Raw genomic sequence first — 14,228 nt, forward strand, 5'->3', positions numbered from 1 at the left:
ACCAAGCAAGGAAGATGGAAGGATTGTTGGAGACACAGTAGGGAGGGCGGGTAAATAGAAACATGTTCTGCCACTTCTCCCGTGCTTTGCCTACACCCTTCGCGGCTGCGTCTGTTTCGGCCCATCCCTGACATCCATCACACCATGTTCTTGCAGTGAAGCTGTGGGCCTTGACCCGTGCGAGGAGCGCTCAGGGTCGGTAGAGGAGATTTTCAGAGCCAGTCTTCCTCGCTATCCCATGAGGGCGATGTTGTCCACATTTTGCCATGAGGAAGTGGAGGTTTAGAAAGGCCAGCTTGCTTATGGTGATATGAATGATGAACAATGAGCAGCAGAGCTAGAGTTCAAAGCCAAGGTCAAGGTCCCTGCAAGTTCCCCACAGTCAGGGAGGGCAGTGTGGCTACTGGTCCTCTGTCTGAACAAGTCCAGGTCATGTCTCCACCCTCCCCGTGTCCGCACGTGTCCCGGTGCGGAACTCTGTGAACAGGTTTGAGAAGAGGTTAGAAGACAGATGTGGACCAGAATGCTGTTACCAGAGACTAATGACCACGGAAGGGTGTGAGCCACACACAGACACAAAGGTCAGCACCCATCAGGCTGTCGACTTCCTTTGCTGTTTCACTGCTTCAGCTCTCAGCGACAGTCTCTGCATCACCCCTGCTAAATCACTTTATGGAGCACTTGGCTGTGCCTTGTGCTGTATTAGAACACTGCCCATTCATCAGTTGCTGGCGCTGGACAGAGCCAGGGAAACCATCCGATCCACCCCCTCTTCCTGAGACCGCTGTCTTTCTGGGAGGTGACTCTGCTCTTGAGGAATCTCTGAGCTGCCTGTCTCCCGGCTCCCCAGCTTTCTGTGACATGCTCCCTCCAGAAACTTTCATATAAGACTAAGGCTCACACAAAAGGGAAATTAAACATGGACTCTGAGATGATCTTGTGAACAAGTGTTACACGAGAAAGAGGTTTGTTGTTTTGTTGTTTTTTAGTTGTAACATTAAAATCTAGCTACACTGCAACCAGAAGCTTTGGGCAGGTCCAGTTTTGGATTGCACGTAGGTGAACTGTGTCTGTATCTTGCAAGTCAGCTTTCTCCTGAACACTTGGCAAATGTGTAGAGTTATCATCATGTCTGTCTGTTGTCTCATAGATATGTTTCCAGCCCACCCCACCCCCCAGATGGGCAGCATTAGGTAAAGCAAGTGTTAGGTGTCCAACTAGGGGTCTAGTGTTGCTGTGGGCAAGGGGCACCTGGTCGGCCCTCTGTCTGCATGGCTCAGGTTCTAGGAATTGTGTCTTACAAGGAAGCTGGCATTGGCTGTCAGATTGCACATCCCCTGGCATGTTCTCCACTCACAGCTGAATTTCCAGCCTCCACTCCTCGCCTGGCCCGCAGTGCCCTGTTGCTCAAGGACATTTCCTGGTTCCTTACCTTTTCTGCCTGGCCAGTGTTGGGGGAGGGTAGTTCACTGTTCCTTCCTTTTCCCCCTTGTGAGCATTTTGTGTGTTTTTAAGCTATGGGTGGAGGACTGCGTGCCAGAAGCACAGCTGGTCCATTGCCGCCCTGTCCTCGCCTTCTTTCTCCTCTACTGCCTTTCCTCCCCACAGCACGAAGGGGCCAGGACCAAGTGCCCGCCAGCTCCCACATTCTGGGATCCTGTCTCACTCACTTTCTCATGGTTAGTTTTAACACTTTTTCTTTACCAGCCTGGGGCCCTCCCCACTTCTCTATCCTACCTACTGTTCATGGGCCACAGACATCACAGTTAAAATCAGTAAGACGTGCAAACTTCAGTGTGTGAGTCGCTTCTGACACCCAGTGTATTTGGCTGCTTATAACTTTCCTAAGTGGCAGCTTTGGCCCTTTAACCAAGCCAGCCCTACCTGACGTGCACCTCTGCAAATGCAGAAAGAATGAACTAACTCTTCCTGGCGAGGGTGGAGGGATGGCGGAGAGATGGCGGAGAGAAGTGTGAGGTGTGAGGCACGTCATGAACCTCATTCTCAGTGTCCATTCTTCTGCTCTCTGTTGCCCCAGTGCCTGCCAGATAGCACTGTTAGTACAGAATGTCTCTCTTCCTTGTCTGACTGTTCTGTGAGAGTGAAAACTGGCAGGCAATGGCTTTTACCAACGTGGGGTGGAGGGCTGTCTCGGGTCCTGGCACAAATGTAACTCCTTGTGGCTACAGGTACATTTTAAAACACCCCTGCTAAAGCATTAATTTGTGGCAGTTGCCAAGTAAGTAAAATCACTTGATACTTTCCATATAGATTACCAGTCAACAAGTTTGAAACCTGTGCAATTACAAAATCCTGAAAGAGCTCATGGTTTTCCTCTGTCAAAAAGCACACTGCTATTTAAAATGTAAGACTTATGCAATGAAATGTGAATTTTTAAAGACTCCTGTTAGTGTCCCTTTGGGAATCTTCGTAATGTGATACAGTACTCTGGTGTCACTGAATTCTTTCCTGAATTTAGCATTAATATGAATCTTTACCATGGGACATCAGCCTGGCTGTCCAACCCAGTTATAAAAGTGAGACATTTACCAACCTAAAAATTATAGAGTAAATTGTGTAATAGGTAGAAGCAAGAAACAAATTGTTCTGTTTGAAATCAAGAGTCGTATCATAGTTCATAGTCACAGCTTCTGACTTGTCCTCCTCTCGGCCTGGTGCCCTCCCTCTCCTCCGGCCTCACTCAAAAAAGCCATGGTGTTGCCTTTGCATAATAAAATGTTAAAGCAAAAGTGTTTTTTTCTTACTTAAAACAGAGTCCAAATAATTAAATATTATTTTTAATTTAAAATGCTTTTAAAACTAGTCTTTATGCAAAAACGTGATTTTTTTATTGTTTTATAACAATAAAAAAAGCAGAAACTCTGAGCTCTGCAAAGGTAAACTGATTCCACTCGCCACCTTCATCACCGGGTTTCCAGTTCCCTGGTCTTGGATTGTTCCAGGCATCTATGTTCTTTCTTCCCCCCTTATTTATGTATTTACATTTTTATTGAATTTATTGGGATGACATTGGTTAATAAAATTATATAGATTACAGAGGTGTAATTCTGTAATGCTTCATCTGTACAGGCATCCATATTTTTGAAAAGCCCCACGGGTGATTTGGAACCGTTGCCTGCAAGGGCCTTTCAGCTCAGGAAGGGTGAATGTCCCCTGCCTTGATTAGCACTGACGCTTGAACTTAGCGGGGCAGAGGTTTCCTCGGTGCTGGGTCGCACCGCAGCCCACTCTGCATGACTGGCAGCCCAGGAGTTATGTGGCAGGGAGATGATGATACTAGTCCCTCCTTCCCCTTGGAGAAGCCCAGGAGCCTCTGTGTACATTGCAGTGAGTGCCTGGGCTTGTGCACCTGCACTAGTTTAGGCCTCGTTCATGGTATCTAAGTGGTGCAGGTTGCCCTGTCTCATGTGGCTCAGTGGATTGAGTGCTGGCCTGTAAACGGAAAGGTTGCTGGTTCAATTCCCAGTCAGGGCACATGCCTAGGTTGTGGGCCAGGTCCCTAGTTGGGGGTGTGCCAGGGGCAACCACACGTGGATTAAATATTATCTCTTTCTCCTTCCCTTCCCCTCCCTCTAAAAATAAATAAATCTTAAAAACTAAATAAATAAACGGTGCAGGTTGACTTTCCTGACAGTTCTTTATTTTTTCCCCCTAATCCACAGTCATAATCAAATTCCATCAGCTAGCCCAAAAAATGCCCTTTTGAGCTAATTTTTTCTAGTCTGTAATCCAGTTTGGATTCATGCATGGCATTTAGTGTCATGCTTTTTAAAAATTATTTTATGATTATTATTTTTATTCCCAACTCCCCTTTTAGCAACCATCAGCTTGTTCTCTGTGTCTGTGGGTCTGTTTCTGTCTCGTTTATTCATTTGTTTTGTTTAGATTCCACATAGGAGTGAAATCATATAATATTTGTCTTTGTCTGACTTATTTCACTTAGCATAATACCCTCTAGGTCCATCCATGTTGCCACAAATAGCAAGATTTCCTTCTTTTTTATTGCTGAATAATATTCTGCTGTGTGTGTGCACTCATGTATGTCCTCCTGTGCGGATATGCACTTCTGTCCTCCGGCCCCTGCAGAGCCGCCCGGGGCATGTCCTGCCACCTTTCTCCTCCGTCCAGCTTCTGTGTTTCCTCGTGCTCTCTGCATGCATACCACTTCATCTGAGGGTGGACGTCTAGGTGACTTCTGTACCTTGGCTGTTTCTCATAATGCTTCAGTGAACATAAGGTGGATATATCTTTTCCAACCACTGTCTTTGTTTTCTCTGGATAAATATCCAGAAATGGAATTGCTAGATCATATGGCAGCTCTAATTTTTTTTCTATCGTTTCTTAACGTGTGTCTGATAGTGGCATTCCCAAGGTTACAAGACAGACATATTGGGCTGTCGCTCTGAATCCGTGTTTATTAGTACACAAGCATTTTATCTTGTAAAATAAAAACCTGGGGCCTTAGAATCTGGAGATTGGGGGGAAACAGAAGAATCCAATGATACAGTAAATGATTTACCCTCTCTTCTCTCTCTTGAGGCCCACCTAGTCACTTCCTTCCCCCACCCCTCCCTCTGTCCACACTTTCTGCTCTGGTTCTTGCTATTCACCTCACACCCATCATGCAAACAAGTCACAAGTTGCAGAGGAGCCTGGCTTGCATTTTGAAACATCATGTTTACAGCACAAAAGGAATCCAAAAAAAAGGAGAGGATAGGCAAACCAAAGCAGGTCATTCCTGGGGAGAAGAAAGGGCATGCCCCTCTCTCAACAGGTGACCCCATTGGTGGAGTTGGATGGGACAGGGGCCGTTCAGTGACTTCTCTCCAAAGGCAGGTCTGTTGAGTGGAGCATATGATAGCCTAATGCAGACTCAGGATTTGTTGGTCACTTATTTACTACTGGCCAGAGCCTAAAGCAGAGGAACAAAGAACCTTTCGTGCAGTGACCAGACCTCCTTTGACTTGCTGAGGGACACAGTGACCTTGGGCAGAGGTCACTGCAGGGCGTTTGGTCAGGTCAGGCAGGAGGAGTCCTGGAAGGCAGAGCCCACCACCCCTCTCTGTGGGAGGTCCGCCTGGGGAGGTCAGGGAAGGGAACTCACCTCTCAAGATCCCCGGGACTCCAGATTCCTGCAGGAGGGCTGGGCGTCCCCTTTGAGTTCCCAGCCTGCGTGGTAGTACATGCAATGCTAGAAATTATTCAAAGCTGTCTTCTCCTGGGGACAAACTGTACATGTTTTCTTGCTGTGCTCTAAAATCCCTTCACTCACTTGTAATTATTTAAGATTTTTAATTGTAATACTGTTGTTTAAACATTTGTATATTCGTTTCATTTTTCACTTTTGGTATTTTGAAATTAAAAAACATTCATTCCATCCCACTCAGACTAAGGGAAGATGATCATTTGGCTTGTTTGTGTTCAGGGTTGGTTTTTTTTATGTGATTTGTTTATTTTCTTAGAATGGGGTGGAGGAGGGAGAAGCAAATGCCAATGATCCCAGGAAAATGAATCGAAAGCGACTTTTATTGCAGTAGAAAGCCAGATAAATATCTATTTTTTTTCCTGCTTCAGGTCAGAAACCCTTCCCTTGTCAAAAATGCGATGCCTTCTTTTCTACCAAATCTAACTGTGAACGCCACCAGTTGCGCAAACATGGAGTTACCAACTGTTCCCTGAGAAGAAACGGGCTTATTCCCCAGTCAAAAGAGAGTGATGTTGGACCCCATGATAGCACAGGTAGTGCTTCCAGGTGATGGAGAGGAGAGGGACAGAGGAGAACCGATCACTTAGCCAGGTTAACCTTGCTTAGCTTCCTGGCAAACTCCAGCCCTCCAAAGCATGGCAGGCTGCCTTTGCCACTTCCCTGTAGGACCCCATAGTCTAGGAAGGTGGGCCCTGGCCAGGGCTGGGAGCATGCAGCCAGCCGGTGGGGATGTGGGAAACAGTGGCAGTGCCCCTCAATTGCTTTTCTGACTACTAGGGAAGATCTGCCCTCCCAGCAGACCTCTTTGTTCAGTCTGTGGGCCCTGCTGGAGATGGCACATGAGGGAGGGTGTACAGTTTTAGCTCTTGGTAGCAACACAACAACCTTAAAGGCTTGGGGTGTTTTCCTCAAGCCCAGCCTCTGCTGAACCCCGCTGAGCAGGGACTGGCTCACCAGATGTCAGGGTATTGCAGGGACTGGGGATGCCCGGCCCCTGTCAGGGACAGTGGGGTGTGGTGTTTCCTTTTCAATAACTCTCTTCCCAGTAAAACAAAACTTTGTCTTGTTTGAAAAAGCACTCTGCATGTCCTTTCCTTAATCACATCTCTGCTTGACCTGAATCCGGGTATTATTCTCCTGTGCTGATATGCGCTTCCTTCCTCCAGCCCCCTACAGAGCAATTAACAGCTGCCCAGTGAGTCTCCTGCCACCTTTTCCCCCTTACAGCTTCTGTATTTACTCATGTTCTCTATTCAGTACATTGGTTATCTGCAGCTGCTGGGGGTCAGCACTCTCACCCCCTGAGGCAATACACAAACGGGCTCCTGCAGGTCACTTAGACACGCAGGTTCCTCGCCATTGGTTAATCACAGTCTCACCGGTATGGATTCAGTTCTGCAAATCTTGAAAGCTTGCCATTCCATTGCTTAAAGCTGATGAGATTCCCCCCAGATGTATTTTTCTAGGGTTGTAATTCTGTCCTGTGCTTTTTCTCCCTCAGAATTGGGTGGAGATGGGGTGCTGTGTTGTCTGGGAGTCCTCCCCCCAAGGCAGTGTGGACTTTAATCTCAGGCCCCCTTGTCCTTATCTCCGTTATTTACTCAGGGAGGAGCACATCTGGATGGGTAGCATGTCCAGGAAGAGGATGTGATCCGGAACCCTCTGCTTTTTAAACTTCATACCTCCCACTGAGCCCTGGTGAGACAAGCCCTTGAACTGCCAGGCCCTTTAGTTAAAATCAAACCCTCTAAGGGTATAAGAATGTAGGCTGGTTTGCTGGCTCCACCCCTAGCTTGCATTCCCACATAATTTGCCAGGATCTTTGAGGAAAGAAAGATGTGGACGCCCACAGAATCTTGCTGTGACTTGGATCCCCTTGAGCCAGAGGTGGTGGATGATCTGCTGCTCAGCCCCAGGAAACGCAGAGTGATGCTGGCAGAACCACTGCTCTTAAAGTTTAACAGTGGGTGCTGCATGACCTGGTGGCAGCCCCATTTAGAAAGTGGCTATGTGATTTTACCTGCAGTGATTCCAAAGGAGGGCGAGCCTCGGACAGTCGGGGTGGTTGAGGGGTGCCCTTGACTTCCAGATTCCACAGACAGGTCTTAAAGAGTCATGACCGAGTGCTGGATGCGCACATGGAATTCACCTTCTCGATCGCACTGAGTAGTATCAAGGCTGGGACTCCCGCTGATGCCTAAGGGGGCTTAGGCTGCCGTAGAAGCCCGCAGACACCAAGCTGATTGGAATTTGTATCTTAGCTTTGGTTCAGCACCAAGTTTTACATTGTGGGTGTGTCTAGTTTTTAAATTTGTAGTTAGGGGTTTCATTTTTCCAAGTCCCATCAGAGCCCTTCCTCACCTCCACCTTATAGGTTTTCTTTAAAGGAAAAAGCCTCTGGAAAAAGAGAAGTCACTGGAAGTTTTAATGTGAGACCAGCAAAGAGAAAATATACGTTTGGTTTCATTGTGGCCACAGTCCATGCTGGGAAAGAGGACTGAGATTTAAGAAGGGAAGAAACGGGGTTAGGAAGGTGAGGTTCAGTGATTTCAGGAAGTTTTCAAACCAGGTGAGAACGATGGAGGGGTGATGGTTTCCTTCAGGCGCTCCCTCCCATGGAGTTAAAAGTGGGGCCTTAGAGGAAGACCATAAAAAACAAAGGCAGGAAATGACCAAGGAAGTTCTGGAGTTGGTTTCTAGGCATATATGCTTGGGTTGCATTTTCTCCAAATCCCTAAACGTGTTTTATAACGTAGGTCTGACTTTTTCCATCACATAAGGTCTTTCACAAAAATACACCCTAGATCTTCCCCAAAGGAACGTGGGAAAGGCTGTGGTGGGAGCAGTTCTGCTCACAGGGGCACACTGCTCGTTCAGGGCTGAACTGGGCTGCCGCCCTCATTTCTTACAGCCAGAGGTACCAGGGCTTGCTTCGCCCTGGGGGAATTCTTGCGTGTTTTTTCCCTCAGATGATGCCTTTAGGAGCCTTCATATTTGTGGGCACCTACATCTGATTTTTTAAATCAGCATAAGTGTGAAATTTTTTGAACTGCCCCATAATGGTTGGTCCCGCTTAGCAGCCCAGAAGCCCTAGGTGCTGCTTGGTAGGTGAGGTACAGTCAGAGCAACCCAAACAGCCTTGCCCCTGCCCAATCAGGTTAGGTATGTAGTTTGGTGGTTTTTCACATCGGCTGAGTAACTTGGAACTTCTAGAAGACAGTAGACACTTCATTGTCGAGCTGACGTGAAAGTCCCCACTTTCCTGTAGGAAGAGGCAGTGCTGTCCAGATTCTGTCTGCTTCCTTAGCAGTGTTCTTAGGTGTAGCACCACAAGAGAGGGGCAGATAGGGACAAAGAAGAAAGGCATTAGATTAAGGTAGGTAGCATTGCTTATGAAAGTCATTGGCTACCTCTATTTGGAAGTGTGGGTGGTTGAGGAGGGCAGGGATCAAAACAGGACCTGGTTTATTATGAGCTGGGTGTTCACTAGATGAAGAGAAGAGGTTAAGCCTATTGTTCCCAAAAATCACTAATAAAAGTTGCTTGGCCCTTGAGGGGCCCGGGCTGCCCTGCTAACACCCTCCCCCTAGTGGAAGTTTGGTAGAGCACAGCCAAGCCCCTTCGTTCACCAGAAGTTGGCCTTTCATCGAATTCAGGGTGAACGCTGCATTACCCACACTAAGGAAAGACCCAGAAGTTAGAATGATCTGATCTTAGTGTGTTTACTTGGGTTTAGTTTCAGAATTCATTATGATTTTTCCCCCACGATCATCTTAATATATTCTATAATTGAAATTTGAAATAATCCATGTTCTTTAGTGAAAAAAAGTTAATAGGAGAAACCACCTACAATGTACTGGAGCAAATAGGAAGTAACCAGAAATTAAGCCTCTTATTTAGTGACTACTACAAAGCCAACAAGTAAGAAACTGAGCGTCTTATATTTTTTTTTATTGAAGAGTTTATACTAAAATCCATTTACTAACTGCTTCCTATTGGAATGATTCAAGAAAATGAGCGCCTGGTTTATCCTTAGCATATGGCCTAGGCATTGGTATGTATAGCTCGGGATTCATCTTCTTTAAACTTATGGATAATTTTTTAAAATCACTGTCAGAAATTTTATAGCCACACCATAATTATTTGTTTTCCTTCTGAAACCTCTTGAGATACTCAGACAGTGGCTGCCAAGTGGCACAGGCAGAATAAAGCTGATGAAATTATGTCAGTGGAGGTGCCGAGCAGATGGTGGGAGGTAAACCAAAATCCCAAGGCAGGTGTGCCCCGAGAGGGCTGATGCCTAGTCCTTCGCCTGAGCCCAGGACCAGTGTGCTGGCAGACGACCCAGCACGTGAATCAGAGCGATGGACATGGGTGGACATGGCTGTGCGTCATATCCACCCAGTGAGGGTCCGGGGGAGGTGCGAGTCCACCGGCTCACGCACTGCGCAGTCAGGGCTCTCCCGTGATGGCGCACACCTCATGCGTGTGCTGTGAAACAGCAACTTCCTTTGGCCTAATAGATTGGACATCAGATCTGTAGTTAAACAGTAGGTCTCAGCAGACAGCCTCACTGCTATAGCACGTAAATTAAAATCTCGGTAAGCCCTGTCTGACCTGAAGGGAGATGATAAATACTGCCGTCTGTTTCGTGTCATTAGCTTTGCCACGGTACCATCCCTTGAGGTCTTAAAAACTGACAGACTCCCTCCCTTTGGTTTCGCTGTAGAGAGTAGAAAGGCAGGAACAACTCGAGTGACAGAGATGCTTCCACTCCCTACGTGGGGCCCTGACAGGAGCCAGGGAGCCCCGTCGGTGTGCACGTGTCTCCTTTTGCCTTGGAACTCCACGTGGAAATTAGGCGTCAAGCCAGAGCATGTACTATTGCACTTTGGGCCATTTCGTCATCAGACCCCGTGTTTGGGGTGGTTCCGTGTCTGTTGCATGTTTGTATAATCTCTGCATTCAGAAATAACTTACAGCTCAGCTTCCTCAGCCTCCCTCGCACTGCGAATCTCTGGAATGCACCAACTCTCCTCTCGCCATTCCTTCTGTCTGTGCTGCCCGCAGTCGCTCACACCTCCCTGGGGCCTAAGCATCCCTGTGTGCGGCAGGGGAGGGCACCCAGCGCCGCCAGTGGGCAGAAAAGGGGAGCGCAGCCAGCCCTGTGACCCCAGCCTGTGTGTATGTGGAAGGCCTTTCTGCCTTTTATAAATTAACCCCAGATTCATTTGGGCCCTCGGGGATGATATAAGGGGTGACAATTTGGGGTGGGTCCAGCTGAGAATCACAACAGAGCCCTTGGAAGGAGCACGTGTGATGGTGTTTGGTCTCAACCCATGCCCCTGTGCTTGCTCCCACAGACAGCCAATCAGACATGGAGGCATCATCCACAGGAGGCGAAGTGCTGGACCTCACCTCTCGGGAGAAGGACCAGCCGTGGTCAGAGGGGGCCCCTGAGCCCAGCCAGGTCAAAGAAGAGCTCCCTGTGGAGGAGCTGACTCAGGGAGTGGCTGAGCCTGTGGATGGGGAGGAGCGGGGAGCCGAGGAGAGCCCAGAGCCTGAGGGGAAGCACAGTGCAGAGGACAGGGATGAGGACGCAGATGGCCCGGAGGAAGACACAGTTAGCAACAAGAGCCTGGACCTCAATCTTGCCAGCAAACTGATGGACTTCAAGCTGGCCGAGGGCGGCTCTGGTGCTGTGGGCAGCGGAGGCCCGGCCCCACAGGACCAGAAGCACACCTGCAGCACCTGCGGCAAGAGCTTCAAGTTCCTCGGGACCCTGAGCCGCCACAGGAAGGCCCATGGCCGTGAGGTGCCCAGGGAGGAGAGTGCACTCCTGCGGGAGGGCCAGGGAGAGAGCGGGGGCGCTGAGGGGTCGATGCCTGTCCCCGCTGCTGTTGCCCCTATCCCAGAGCCGGAGGAGAAGCCCGAGCCCCCGGCTGAGGGGGAGGCCATGTCGGAAGGCACATCAGAGAAGCGGAGTGAGGAGGCCGAGGGCACCTCTGATGGGGAGGGCACAGCTGAGAAGAAGTCCTCAGAGAAGAGTGAGGACGACAAGAAGCCAAAGACAGACACCTCCAGAAGTGTGTCCAGCAAGGCAGACAAGAGAAAGAAGGTCTGCACCGTGTGCAACAAGAGGTTCTGGTCTCTGCAGGACCTGACCCGGCACATGCGGTCCCACACGGGTAAGAGTGGCCTGGCCTCTGGGGGGCCTGAGGTTCTCTCCGGGAGGGGGGTGGTGCCCATTCCCCAGCCTGCTAAGTGGGGTCCGATTTGGTTCCATTCCTTCCCTCTGGCCCACCTGTCTGGAGGATGTGCCTCCCCAGAAGCAGTGAGAAAGAGGCAGAGCAGTGACCGGGGGCTGAGAGAAGTGGTGGAGCTTGCACATGCACCCGTTGAGCCCTGCACACTGGGACTCCAACAGGCTGTTTCCTGAGCACCTGAAACATACAGGCTCCTGACAGGGAGCCGTGGGGTGGGCCCTCAGCCGTGCTGTTCTTGAGAGCACCTTGATCAGTTCCCCTGAGCCTCAGACTTCCTGTCCTTAGAATGGGGGCAAGGACTGCATTGGGCCCAGGGTGTTATCAAGTCCTGAGCCTGGAAGGACTGGGCAGTGTGGCCTGGGGAACAGGTAGTAGGGTTAGGTGATCTCTGGGGCTCTGTTTGGAGGCTCCTGGGTTTATCTTAGGATGAGGCTTCAGGTGGAAAGTTTGCCCACGAGGGGCTTTTCCTGTCTTGGCTGTAGGCCCATTGGAGGTGGTGGGGGGTCTGTTTTCCCTCCTGGAACTCATGGGATATGAGGTTGAAGTTACAAACCCCACACTAGAGGCTGTAGTTTTGGTAGAAAGTAGGAGACCTGTATACACTCATGAAGCAAAGAGATGCAAGCATATTGCCCCCCGTTTCTGGAGTGGGGGGACAGACCCTGGCCTTAGATTGGCTTTCCTCCTGCCTCCCAGCCAGCAGGGTGCACACACATGCTCCCCACACACTGCCCCACCTCATGTGGTCCGTTCTGCCCTGGGCTGGGGGGTTCGGAGGGCTCTGGGGCTGGCCTTCCTCCAGAGAGGTATTCTTGGGTTCCTGGCAGGTGGGGGTCTTAGCTGCTCACGGCCTGGTATTTTCAAGCCAGAGGGAAGCCCCAGCTACTTGATATCAGGACACACACTGTCTCGTGCCTCTGATGGAGGAGGTACCACTTTTGGTAGAGCCCTCAGGAGCGGTGGCTGCCCCTGTGGGAGGGAGCTGCTGCTGTCCTTCCATGAGTACCTGGCTCCTGGATGAAGAGATGGAAGGAAAAGGGAAGTCATGTCTGGCGCCTGGCATGTCTGCTTCCCCATGCTGCCAGTTCCGACGAATAAGAGGGTTTCCCTGCATAGGACGGAGTCCTGGCCCCTGCCTCCTGCTGCCCCTTGCCTTTCTCACACGGCTGCTCTTGGGCAAAGCCAAGAGGTGTTACTGGTGGCCTTACCATTAATAGACCTAACATCTTTCCCTCATTACTTCAGGAGAAAGGCCATACAAATGTCAGACATGCGAGCGAACCTTCACCTTGAAGCACAGCCTGGTTCGCCATCAGCGGGTCCACCAGAAAGCCAGGCACGCCAAACATCACGGGAAGGACAGCGACAAGGACGAGCGGGGCGAGGAGGACAGTGAGAGCGAGTCTACCCACAGCGGCAACAACCCCGTCTCGGAGAACGAGGCCGACTCAGCTCTGCCGGCCAGCAACCACATGGCTGTCACCCGGAGCCGGAAGGACAGCCTGGCCAAGGACACCAGCCGCAGGGAGGACCGGGCTGTGGGTCGGACGACTGGTACTCTGCAGGCTGAAGCTGGCAGGGGTGCACCCAAGGCCGCTCCCCCAAGCAGCCCCAAGGAGCAGGTGCCTCAGGGTGACCCTGACCCAGAGAGCCCGGTGGCCCTCGTGCAAGACCTGCTGGAGCTGAACGGCAAGAGGCCTTCCCACCCTGGCCTGGCCACCGATGGCGCCTCGCCGCTGCTGGGAATGGAGTGATGGCTCCTACTGCCCCTGGCACACAGACAGGCAGCAGGGCACAGTGCCCTGAATCGACGTTTCATGAGGTCCCCAGAGCCCTTCAGCTGTTGGAGAGAGGTGAGCCAGAGAGGGCCAGCCCCCTCGGTGCGTGGCCGCACCGCGTGCCCATGCGGGAGACCAGCACAGACAATTCGAGTGCCTTAACTACTTACCAGCCCTTCACTGTTGTCCTGGGTGTTGTGTTGTTCCAAATGACTTTAAAACACAAAGCAGATATTGTAATGAATTATTTGGAGAGAACCTTTCATTTAAGCATTAACGTGACCTTCTGTGTTGCTGTGTGAGAGCTTGTTTCAGCGAGTCTGTGATAGTAACGTTTGTTCTGTGAGCTGAAAACAGAAGAAAAATATGCCCTTGGACACCCACAGCCAATAACTGGAAGAAAATGATGTGAATTTCACATAAATTACCAGGGGTAATATGGATGAAATGCTCATTTCTCAAATAGACTTTTTGGTCTGCTATATGGTGGTGGAGTGGTAACTTCATCCTTGGTATTGCAGGGTGTAGTTGATGGAGGTTTCCAGTTTGGTTCAGGCCCAAACCAGGACAGATTCTAGCTTCCACCTCATACCTGTTCCCACTCTTTCAGCATTAGATAAGCCATTTCCTGTTCAAGACACTCAAGATATTCTTAACTTACAGAGAAGAGTTACCCCGGCAACTTAATGTATGGAGAACACACACAGATGTCCTGTATCTGGTTCCCCCCTTTTGATATATATATAATTAATATTATTATTATTATTATTTTTAGTTCATCAGTTTGCTGGTCTCTGTAGTCAGCAGAAACAAATGGGCAATATTTGTCCTGGAGACCTGGGTGCCCGGGTCACTCATAAGCATCTGCCCGTAGCTTTCCTTGCCACCCTAGGGTGGGAGCTCTTCTACTGTACTTACACAAGCCTTTCTTCTGTGACTGCAGACTCCAGCAGGTTC

The 14,228-nt window shown here is 49.9% G+C and overlaps 1 protein-coding gene across 6 annotated transcripts in view; it reads left to right on the plus strand.

The window, feature by feature from the left end:
- Positions 1-13,738, plus strand: part of RREB1 (ras responsive element binding protein 1) — a 174,130-nt gene extending 160,392 nt beyond the window's left edge. For 5 of the 6 annotated variants that reach the window (XM_045841631.1, XM_045841630.1, XM_045841629.1 and 2 more), the window contains exons 11-13: positions 5,596-5,760; positions 10,591-11,415; positions 12,739-13,738. In XM_045841631.1, coding sequence (XP_045697587.1) covers positions 5,596-5,760; positions 10,591-11,415; positions 12,739-13,247 — 1,499 coding nt within the window. In that variant the 3' untranslated portion in view covers positions 13,248-13,738. The remainder of the gene's footprint in view (positions 1-5,595; positions 5,761-10,590; positions 11,416-12,738) is intronic. The other variant, XM_045841636.1, reaches the window with a different exon arrangement.
- The last annotated feature ends 490 nt before the right edge of the window (positions 13,739-14,228 follow it).

Source organism: Phyllostomus hastatus, unplaced genomic scaffold (assembly GCF_019186645.2).
Source record: "Phyllostomus hastatus isolate PE091 unplaced genomic scaffold, TTU_PhHast_1.1 phas_contig_37, whole genome shotgun sequence".
NCBI classification, from domain to species: domain Eukaryota; kingdom Metazoa; phylum Chordata; class Mammalia; order Chiroptera; family Phyllostomidae; genus Phyllostomus; species Phyllostomus hastatus.